This window comes from Carcharhinus amblyrhynchos, chromosome 8, assembly GCF_965287045.1.
Source record: "Carcharhinus amblyrhynchos chromosome 8, sCarAmb.v2.hapA, whole genome shotgun sequence".
NCBI lineage: Eukaryota > Metazoa > Chordata > Chondrichthyes > Carcharhiniformes > Carcharhinidae > Carcharhinus > Carcharhinus amblyrhynchos.
In genome coordinates, this window is record NC_137331.1 from 74,301,718 (window position 1) to 74,313,928 (window position 12,211).

The window sequence follows — 12,211 nt, forward strand, 5'->3', positions numbered from 1 at the left end:
TTATCACAGTTCTGGTTTATGTACAGGAGAACATGCGAATGTCCCAGATTATAAAATAGTTAGGAATCAATTCTGTTGACGTGTTATCCATGGGTCTGGTTTAATATATAAAAAAACTTCAACAGTCCAGATACAGTACTATAAAACCTTCTACTGAGTAATCCTACCAAGCACACCAGTGCCGCAATCATTAAAACACAACACAGCATGGCATTAATTACTTCAAGCAAAGTAGCTCTCGCTGCTTTTTTGAGAAACAGATAGCAAGGAGACGAGGAGGAAACTGGTTAAAAACTAAGAACACCAAATATAAAGAAAACTGCACACACTAACACAAACTGGGCTTGGTTAGGCCAGACAAAAACAATGCATTTCAAATCACATAACTTTAAAGATTAGCATTTTCTTGCTAGTCTCCTTTTTCTATAACCAGCCCCCAATCCAGCCAGCAAAAAAATGAGAAATTATCCCAATGAAGAGAACTTTTATGAGTCTCTTTTGTAGATGATTGAAATATCCAATAATTTATCAATACTAATTAAATAAAAACCCTCATCAGAGGTGTATCAGTGAATAAAAATTAAAATGGTAGGCAGGAAAGTTCAGCAGGACAAAGTCTTCTCTTGTGAGTAGATGCTTAACCTATTGGGTACTCAAAATTGAACCTGAAAGAGTAAGCCTCTATGATGCCAACATCAATATTAAAAAGTCATTTTCCTAAAACCTGTTTGCAGTGCTGTCACAGAAAGAGTGTGTGTGTGTGCACGCGTGTGTGTGTATGTGCGGGGGGTGGGGGTGCGTGGTGGTGGGTAGCAGAAGGAATATAGGTGGAAATACAGAAAGAGAGGGTATAAGAAATGGTAATATGTATTGAACTAATATTCTCCAATATTTTGTTAATTTGTGGTCGAGGTTTGAGAAATTTATTCAACATGGGAGCACCGAGATGAGAAGTGCCAGTTCTACAGAAGCCAGACCAAATTTACCAACATGATTTGCAAGGTCAAAAGAAGTTTCCAAGTGCTAAATCCTGCAAGTTGCCTTTTCACGGATGAGGGAAAACAAGACTACAAAACTACGTTAAGTCATTAAGCTTGCTGGAATGCAAAGTTAATTAGTATGTGGTACCTCAATATAGTTTCAATAGTGTAATAAGATCAGAAGAGTTTTTGGACTGGATAGCTATTATGAACTGCTTTAAGCATAAGTGACTGACGATAGACAAATACGAATGAGGATATTTTGAAATTTTACGAATTGCAGACGTTTTGAGAGTGTTCTGGACAACATCGTTGGATGAGATCAGGGAAGATAATGCAAAACTTAATGGATCAAAGAAATGAAAGGATTGCAGAGGAGGTTTACTAGGCTGATACCGGAGTTGAGGGGGTTGAGCTATGAGGAGAGGCTGAATAAACTAGGCTTGTACTCGTTAGAGTTTAGAAGAATGAGGGGAGATCTCGTTGAGACATATAAGATGATGAATGGGATGGATAGGATAGAGGTGGAGAGACTCTTTCCGCTCAGAAAGGACAGTAGGACTAGGGGGCACAGCCTCAAGATAAAGAGGGGGTGGTTTAGAACGGAGTTGAGGAGGAACTTCTTCACTCAAAGGGTGGTGAATCTCTGGAATTCTCTGCCCGTTGAGGTGGTGGAGGCTGCCTCGCTACATATTTTTAAGACGCGGGTTGATGGGTTTTTGATAAGCGAGGGGATTAAGGGTTACGGGGAGAGGGCGGGAATGTGGAACTGAGCCACGACAGATCAGCCATGATCTTATTGAATGGCGGGGCAGGCTCGAAGGGCTAGATGGCTTACTCCTGCTCCTATTTCTTATGTTCTTATGATGAAGCTCTAAAAACCTGCGAGGAATAGATAAAGGAGGTTTTAACTCCATCGTTCAAACAAAGAACTTGGCTTTCCATTGGATAATTTATATTAAGATAGATATTTACAGGTCAGAGATCTTGTCAGTGCAGCATTCCACCTCCTATTGGAAAATATATAAAAAATGGTTGTTAAAGGAAATCAATTGCTGTAATTGGAGGGAACGGGGGAGAATATAGTCAATATAAGATGACCCTTTAGAGTGATTGTATGCATACCTCCTTTGAACGTTTTATGGTAGCTGTTCAGTAGTCCATAGTAGACCATTATATTGCATAATTTTAATATCTGTGTGGCCTTGCCCCTCCCCTACCCATGCCTATATATGAGAATTGAGAGAATTGAATGCTTTGGTTTTGTTTTTTCAGTTTGTTTAGCTGGTGTTGAACACACTTTACTCAGCAGAAATGGTTTGATTGAAATTCAAGTTATTTATTGCACCTCTAACTTTGCTTTGTGAACATCCAGCTACTTTTGGGCAAAGCTAATGACTAGGTCTAAAAGATATACTTGATTATGTAATATATGATGCAGAAGTTACTTGTATTTGACAATAATTTAAAAAATATGCCACATGAGTTAATCACAGTAGATAATACAGCGCAAATCAACAATATTTTTGATTCTATTCTTTTAAATAGTCTATTCTGCAACACCATAACTTTTGCTGGTTAAAAATGACAGCACATGGCTGGCTCTTTGTCCACTGTCATCAGCAATGTAAACTTAGCAGCACTACAGAACATTCTGCACTCTCGTCTCCTTCTCTATGAACGGCATGTCTTGTCTGTATAGTGCGCAAGAAACAATACTTTTCACTGTATGTGAATACATGTGACAATAATAAATCAAATCAAATTTATCAGGTGTACTACTAAGACTACCCAATACATAAAAAACATTGTGGTGTCTGGAAATTTTTGGTAAGGCTACATTAAGAACATATTGGTTTTTAGTTCCTTTTACATGGTGGTGAATATGAAGACTTTGAAAAAGATACAGAGGAAAGCCACTCTAAGTTAACCCAATTAAAGAATTCGGTTTTGGCAAAGACCTATGAGGAGGGATATGACTAAGGGGTGGCACGGTGGTACAGTGGTTAGCACTGCTGCCTCACAGTGCCAGAGACCTAGGTTTGATTCCCGGCTTGGGTCACTGTCTGTGTGGAGTCTACACATTCGCCCCGTGTTTGCATAGGTTTCCTCCAGGTGCTCTGGTTTCCTCCCACAGTCCCAAAGATGTGTTGGTCAGATGCACTGACCATGCTAAATCTTCCCTCAGTGTACCCAAACAGGCGACGAGGGGATTTTCATAGTAACTTCATTGCAGTGTTAATGTAAGCCTACTTGTGATACTATTAAATAAATTTAAAAAAGAGACAAGCTTGCTTTCACGTGGATACATTATTGAATCAAATAAATTAGAGAGAACAATGGGATAAAAGATAGACAAGCACAGAATTAAGCCATTCATCCTTTCATTTGTGCAAAAAATCATTGGCCACCGGACTATGTTGTGCACTCAAACAGGATGCAAAACCTCAAAAATAAACTGGATGAGTTCCTGGTTGAGCATGAAAAGGTAAATGGACGTTGGGTAATGTGCTTAATGGTCATTGTGGCCTTCTGAAAGTTTTTGATCATTTCTGGGGTTCATGGAAGAATTCTATGAGGATGTGTCTAGTGTGGTGGATAGAGGGGAACCGGTGGATGTGGTGTTTCTCGACTTTCAGAAGGCGTTTGATAAGGTGCCGCACAAAAGGTTGTTACAGAAGGTTAGGGGGCGTGGAGTTGGGGGTAAGGTGTTAGTGTGGATAGGAGATTGGCTGTCAAATAGGAGGCAGAGAGTGGGTGTCAATGGGTGCTATTCGGATTGGCGGTTGGTGACTAGTAGAGTACCCCAGGGATCGGTGCTGGGGCCTCAGCTATTTACCATTTATATAGATGATGTGGAGGAGGGAACCGAGTGTAAGGTGTCGAAATTTGCTGATGACACAAAGATAAGTGGAACGGCAAATTGTGTGGAGGGTGTGGAAAGTCTGCAGAGGGATCTAGATAGGCTGAGCGAGTGGGCGAGGACCTGGCAGATGGAATATAATGTTGGCAAGTGTGAGGTTATCCACTTTGGTAGGAATAATGGTAGGAAGGACTACTACTTACGGGGTGAAAAGCTGTAGCATGCTACGGTGCAGAGGGACCTGGGGGTCCTTGTGCATGAGTCGCAAAAACCCAGCCTACAGGTGCAGCAGGTGGTCAGGAAGGCAAATGGGGTGCTGGCCTTCATAGCGAGGGGGATTGAATATAAAAGTAGGGAGGTCTTGCTGCAACTGTACAGGGCACTGGTGAGGCCGCAGCTGGAGTACTGTGTGCAGTTTTGGTCGCCGCACTTACGCAAGGATATTTTGGCCTTGGAGGGAGTGCAGAGGAGGTTCACTAGGCTGATACCGGAGTTGAGGGGGTTGAGCTATGAGGAGAGGTTGAATAGACTGGGCTTGTACTCGTTAGAGTTTAGAAGGATGAGGGGAGATCTCATTGAGACGTATAAGATGATGAAAGGGATGGATAGGGTGGAGGTGGAGAGGTTCTTCCCGCTCAGAAAGGACAGCAGGACTAGGGGGCACAGCCTCAAGATAAGGGGGGAGCAGTTTAGAACAGAGTTGAGGAGGAACTTCTTCACTCAAAGGGTGGTGAATCTCTGGAATTCTCTGCCCGTTGAAGTGGTTGAGGCTACCTCGCTAAATGTATTTAAGACGCGGGTAGATAGGTTTTTGGTAGGCAAGGGGATTAAGAGTTATGGGGAGAAAGCGGGAAAGTGGAACTGAGTCACTTCAGATCAGCCATGATCTTGTTGAATGGCGGGGCAGGCTCGAAGGGCTAGATGGCCGACTCCTGCTCCTATTTCTTATGTTCTCATGTTCTTTCCCAGGATTCTCTCACTTTCTTGATTAAATAAAAAGGACACTGTTGCTTTTCTGAGGAAACTGTTGCTTTTCCCAGGAAATTATTTATGATTAGAAGTACACCACCAAAAATGCTGCAATATTATTTTAAAATATTCTGGATTCAGAATATTCTGATTCCTAAAGATGGGCACTTATAACTGGCATGCATACGGAAATGAAAGCCCTACACCTTGCATGAAAATTGAGGCTGATGGCATCCTCCAAATGCTCGATACACTTTAAAAATACTGCAATGCAAGATACCTTTCAGAATTGAAAGACTTGTATCTGTCACATTGGAGCATGCTACATGTTTTTTGGATCAACTGTTTATAATGAGAGTGTTCTCCAGCTGGCGAAGAAAACCATCCAAATTACGAATTTGTCAGTGATTGTTATATGCCTCCTTCCTATTCATGCAACAGAAACTACCTTTAAATGATTAAAAGCTGTTGTAGTTTCTCCCCACATTCCGTGCCGACAGTGTTTTATGTGGAGTATTGGATTCATTTAAAATTTTACTATCTTTAATGTGAATTCAAGCACACGTGCAGCAAAATGTACATTTACATGTGAAATTTAAAATGAAAACCATTTTTCATGAAGGGAGTCGAAACAGTAGTTACAGAATTTGAAAGGGAAGGCACATCACCTTTTGCATAGCACAATCTTGCACACTGCACTGACCGATCTTGCACATTGCACAAATGAATTGCATTGATTTTAATGCAAAAACTCACAAAGTGCAGATCAGTTTCAAAGCAACTGCAGAGTGTTGCAACTTCAGTGACATAGTATTTATGAATAATTTTTGTTTTGTCAAATTTTCTCAAAAAAATTAGATTCAAAAAACAATCACCAACCATACCACAAAAATATTTTCATATTCCAAGCCCGTTTGTTCTCTTATAAATAACTGCACACAGGTAGAGGCAACACAGTCCATATTCAAACCTGAGGTATCATCAAAAGCCCACATACGGCTATCAGAGTCTTCTGAAATCATTATTTGAAAACCTGTTATTCAAAGTGAAGTAGATTTTCAACATTCATCTCAGCAGTTGAACGTTTAGGACTTGTTAAAGTTGAATATATCCAGAGTTTAAAATATTACAAAATAATGCAAAATGCATCTTGTAGAGTAGAATACAGCATCTTGAATAAGAGCAGTGATTTGTCACTCAGATCTATCCAAAAAAAGTAATTTGATTGTTTCAGTTTTTCTAAGAGCGCAAAAGAGAGAGAGAATTGGGTGCCAAACTGCATGACATGTGGTGCGTTTGCAATTTATGTAGGGTATGGCAATGCTTCAAATTACTTAACCCAGAAATTAATAAATCTCAATGTTGTCTTTAATTATAACACGTGAAATGACATGGTCAGTACACACTAAATGAGACATTTTGCATGACTGGTATACAGTTAAAAAAGTAGTTCTTCACCATTTACCTATCAGAAGCTTATTGTGCAGAACAGAAGTCTGTATATGAATATAAGTCTGTATATAAAAAGCTGCAAAACACTTAACAGTCCACACTAACAAGCCTCAAGAATATATCACAACTAAACCAATGCTGTCTTCTCATAGCTTTATGTTATTAGAAAATATGCCCACAAAAGAATTCCATTACATGGAGAAAAATAGATGGGTTAAAACAACTGATTTAATAACTATTCTAAAAAAGGCTTTAAATAGTATATTGACAAAGAAAAAATGATTCTGCCCAAAATCTTAAAAAACAGACAACAGGTTGTCAAATTCTAGAGAAAAGATTAGTCTACATTTCAAGGTTGAATTTATTTTGCAAAAAAAAGTCAAATAGTAAGTACTATTTGTTGGGTAAAAAAAATTTCAGATGTTCAATAAAAAGTGCTACTCCAGAGGTATATGCAAATTAAGGCTGATGTCTTAAGGGATTATGTGCATGGATAGACAACAGAGCAGGAACAGTTGTTCTGTGGATTGTTAGGATGTGGTGTCTGGTATGTCCCACTGCAATCATTTTGTTTTCCATTTTTTAAAATGATATGGACTAAGCACAAGAGAAATTTTCTTGAGATTTGCCAGTATCAAATTAGAGAACTTTTCAAACTGAGCAAACATTTCGGATTGCAGGAAAGCAAACATATTAACGGAAAGGACAGATGCAATACAAAGCCAAAGTAGAAAGCAGTGCATTTTGGGAAAACATACAGTGAAAGGAAATAGATCTTAAACAACAAGGTATTTTACAGAAAAGAAAGTTGTTCAGAGGTGTAAACACAGAAATCTTTGCATGTAGAAAAGGTCATGAAAAAGGTAAAGGAGATTGTGGGATTTGTGCATTGGTGTGATGCTATAAGAGGTTAAGCCAGAGCATATTATACACAGTTCTAAGAACCTCATTATAGGCAGAACAACAGTAAAGAATCACAAGAAGGTGAAGTAGTCAGAAAGGTGAAGAAAGGTTCAAAAATTATTTAGACTTTTTTCTACCAAATCAGAATGATGAGGGGGTTTCTGAAAGCTAAGGTTAAAGATTCAAAGGAATATTAAAGGAATATTAAATAATACAGGAAAAAGATAGGGAAATTGTATTAGTGCAGTTGAAAAGTTAGCACAATAAGCTGAACAGCTTTTTTCAGTATTAACAATTCTATAATTCCACAAAACTGAAATACAAGCGGCAGCCCAAGTCTTCCGTTGCTGTAGACTCAAAAATTTAATTAAATATTTGTATCAAATATAAGCTGTCCTGGTTAGGATGCCAAATAAACATTTTGCATCGATTAGGTTAAAATTTCAGTAAATGTATCTTATTATAAATCAAAGCACTTATGATTTGCAAGATACTAATAAAAAATTCAAAGACATTGTAAAGAGGAAAAAACATTTAGTCTTTTATTATCAACAATTTCACAGTTGAGCACATAAATACATTGTAAAAGCTATGTCAATTCTTAATAGTACTACATTGTCACACTGACATGCAGTCTTACCCAGGGGAGTTACTTTTGGTGCTAAACTGCAGAAAAGTTTACTCCTGCTCAGGTAGCACATCGTCCCTTCCACATCTCATAAGGAGTAGACTAACTTTCTGCTTGATTACAAATATATTAAGGACACTAGCTTCCACACACAAAAAAAAGGTATACCAGTCATTCTGGGGACCTGAGATTTCCTCTTTGAAAATTCAGCAAAGTTGCAGTTAAGAATCAGTAAAATCATCACCAGCTGGATGTTGGAGAAACACTGTCAATATTTTTACTAATGACATTATAGGATGTTACATTTGATCTTTCTGAAACTTCATGAAAAATACATGATCAGCCAAAGACCTTTTTGTACAGTTTTACTGTCACTTTCAAATTTTGAAATAACTAGTTGTTAAGGCCATTATGTAAAATTAAATATGAAAAAGTAATTTTGCTCACCTGAGTGTTTTGGCTTCAAAACTAGCACTAGCAGCAGTAGCTTTTGGGACACTTTATTGTCTAAGTCTAATAACTACTGTAAAGGCAGCATCAAGTGAGCTAATACTTATTGCACTGGTGCATGATGCAGCTCTTCCTAAGGCAATGTTTACCTTTTGACTTCCGCCTGCACTTATGCCTGGGCTTTCTTGAAGGAAAAAGCTGATTGTGGACTAGATACAAGAGACAAATTAAAGAATTGACTGTAAATTTTGATGACAGAAAGGAAACAGTGAAAAGAAAAGGTGCATCTGTGTTTACCTTTGGATTATTTTACATGGGAAAACATACTTGGCTTGGTCATATTCCTACAATGTGGTGTCACCAATAATGAACAGTATTTTTTAAGCATTCAGAATTACCAGAACAATGGAGCTATGACATTTAAGCAACTAATACCAACCTGCTAGTGATGGCATCTACAAAAATATCCGCCAGCTATATTTTTCTATGCTGAAAAGATGGTTTCAATTTTAAATAGTTTAAATGTGGTAGGAGGATGAATGGGCCTGATTAGCGACTAAAAAGGGGAATCATGCATGGAGGCAGGGGGCATAAATTAATAATGTGCACCTATCTTTATATAGCCAGATAAGTCAACTGAGGATCAATTCTCATTCACAATAACAACTTGACCAGAAAACTGATGCGACCCAAGACATGTTGAAAGAGGAGGTAACTCAAGATATCGAGTGGCAAGGCCCTTCATTCCACAATGAATCACGTTAGATGTTGTGTATGTACAGTTAAGTAACTGATTACTGAGGTTAGTTTCTCACTGCTATATGACATCTACTGCTGATCTGGTGGACATTTCTGCTAGTACAGATGATGACAACCATTCAAGGGAACACTGAAGTCAGAACAGCTACACACCACTGAGAAGAAAACTGAAGTGGAGAAGAGAAAGGAAAGAATGGGAAGAAAACAGACAGCATGCTTAGAAATATAGAAACCTCACAATACAAAAGCAGGCCATTCAGCTAATTGAGCCTGTACCGACAACAAACCCACTCAATCATTGCATTTAAATATTACTTTGTTAAACCTAAGGATATCCTAAAGTGCTTCGCAGCGAGTAAAATACATTTGAATTGTAATCACTGTTGCAATGTAGTGAAAAATAGTAGCTAATTTACAGCCAAGTTTCACAAACAGCATTCAGATAAGTGACCAGATAATCTCTTTTAGTGCCGCTGGTAGAGGGAGACTATGGGGCTGGCACTTCGGATGAACTCCCCAGACTTTCTACAAATAGTTGCATGGGATTCTTTATATCCAGGAAAGGCCTTGTCCAAAAGACAGTAGCTTAATCAAGGGAGCTGACATTAAAGTAGTACTCCCTCAATACTGTTACATAATTTAGGATGATGCTAAAGTGAATGATCAGTTCTAGTCATTGAGGCTTGATTCCACAACGGCAGATATACTTTTTCACATCAGAAATAAATGAGTAGACAACTAAATAAATTTACTGAATCAATCAATCAGAATTCTGCATTCCCACCGGTTTCATTCTGCAGGAAAATTGCTGTGATTCAGTAACTTGGCTGTGGCATTTCACACAATGTTCAACATTCTTGGAAACATGATTTATTATTGGGAGATTGAGATAACCTCTGGATCCAATCTTATCTGTTGTACAGAAAAGACTTTCTGCTGTCCATCAAGAAGTCAAGTAAAAATCAGCTGGTAATGGTTCATTGTGATTATAATTTTCATGCATTTGATCCTTATCATTAAGACATATATCCGAAAATTCTTCAGACTGAAACAATTGCACTCCTACCTGTAGGTTGGGGGACATAGGGCACAGATAGCCTATCAACATTGTAGCCACTGCCAGCCAATGCATCTGCAATCTTGTTTTGCAGGAAAAGATGGCTTTTGTCTTGTGTCTCCAGGGTCTTGGGCAATCTATTAATAGTTAGAAAATTTAACAGCAAGTATTTTTACAGAACTGCTAAAAGCTCCTGTGTAAAATACGTTAACAAAAACTTAAAAAGTCAAACAACAAAATTTGTGAAATCAATAAGGTGATCTGGCTTTTCTCTCATTGAATTCAAGTTTAAACCTCTAATGTTGCATTAATACAAATTGGCAAAATTCATATTCAGTGAGCAATCAAAAATAGGGCATTAACAGCACAGAGTTTCTATAGAAGAGTTCTCAAACAAATGACAGGCCTCACTGTTCTACAGTATAACACACATCTGGTAATGAACACTGAATTATCACACAACAAACATGCAGTAAAAAGCTGGAAACATTTAACTAGCACCTAATCACATCTCAAATGCTTCACACCAAATATTGGTAATTCTTTTTTCAAACATACAAAATCATACAAGCAGCAACAAGCTGAATGAAGCTGGACACTGCCTCACACATCCACCTGAATTACCAAGAGCACCTTCTAATCAGATTAGTGGCACTTTGAGCATACAGCATCAGTACTCCATTCTACTCAGGTTCTGCAGCAGGCAGTGGTTGAAGGAAGAGTGTCTGTTTTTTAAACTCAACGTGGGAATCAGGGCTTGAAGTAAGCAATGAAGTGTCCAATCCCTCCCAGAGCTCAACGTCTGGATTTTAGCTCCTGGTCCCTATACCAGCTTCTGACCTAATCTGGCAGGAATCCCATCACTGCTGACACATGTCAACATTGGTGAGGGGTCAGGTTGTGCCGGGGAGCCATAGTGCAACAGGAGGCCAAAGGTATTTTTGTGAGCCAAAGATGGGGCTATTACTCCAACTAGTCCAAAAAGATCCTTTAAAATGTCTTTAAAACATCCTGGCCAGTAATGACCTGGATCCCCGATGTCCCACATGCTTCGACTGGCAAACAAAAGACCATGCAGATTGTATTCAGCTCTACAGTTTGAATGGTGTGCACACCATGACGCAAGAGCAGGTCAGAGGCTAGGAATCTTTCGGTGAGTAACTCGCCTCCCGACTCTCCAAAGCCTGTCCACCATCTACTAAGAACAAGTCAGGAGTGTAATGGAATACTCTCCACTTGCCTGGATAAGTGTAGCTCCAACAACACTCAAGAAATTGACAGCATCCAGGACAAAGTAGCCTGCATAACTGGCACCCCATCCACAAACATTCACTACCTCCACCACTGACTCCTTTGCTGTTATAAATTTTAAAAGAATTGCAGGCTGCTTTATGATCAAATGATTTGATCATGATGTCATTAGGGTGTGCACTTAGGTGGCTGCTTTACTTCATATTCACACTCATTTCAAAAGAGAGCAGCTTTTCAATAAAACCCATCTGAATCTATGTGCGTAAACCAAGTCTTTTCTTTTTCTGTTAAAGCCTACAAACCCTAATGAAGGGCATTAGGGAAAGAAAATTGGCGGTAAGTCATGATTTTATTTCATCAAGATCATCGAGAAAAGATACTAAGTTGGCAAAAATATTTTGTGGGTGCTCACGCTTCTCATGTTGGAAGCTAGAGAAAAGTCAACCACAAGATTGAAGTGCCAGCGCCAAGAAGACTCAAGTAAGAAAAAACTGTTGTTCTAAAAGAGGGTTCTTTTTCTGATCAGAGAAAGGTGAGATTCCAGGCAGTATCAGGCACACTTAACCGAGCAGTCTTGAGTTGCTAGCGCCTGCAAGAAAAATGTCAGGTCAATTAGGATCCATGGAACCTGTCAAAGAAGAAAATTAATCATGGAGTTCTCATGCTGAGTGGTGTCAATACTTTGTACATGCTCATCCCAGTTTTTCTCAGTACAATAGGATGCAAAGCCTACAATTTGCTCTGGAACTTGGTTCATCCAGCAAAGCCAGGATCCAAAATTTACAATGACTTGACAAAGATCTTTGAGGTACATTACTCCAATTCCATTGATCATCGTGTAGTGGTTCAGGTTTCACCAAAAGAATCAGTGAAAGCCAAAGTGTTCGCCAGCTCATAGT

At 38.8% G+C, this 12,211-nt stretch overlaps 1 protein-coding gene across 3 annotated transcripts in view; it reads right to left on the bottom strand.

Moving 5' to 3' along the window:
• The window catches only part of efr3a (EFR3 homolog A (S. cerevisiae)), a 182,133-nt gene that overhangs the window by 13,589 nt on the left and 156,333 nt on the right, over positions 1-12,211 (bottom strand). For 2 of the 3 annotated variants that reach the window (XM_080194277.1, XM_080194276.1), the window contains exon 20: positions 10,071-10,198. In XM_080194277.1, the coding sequence (XP_080050403.1) occupies positions 10,071-10,198 (128 nt within the window). Of the gene's footprint in view, positions 1-8,394; positions 8,455-10,070; positions 10,199-12,211 lie in introns of all 3 variants that reach the window. The other variant, XM_080194275.1, reaches the window with a different exon arrangement.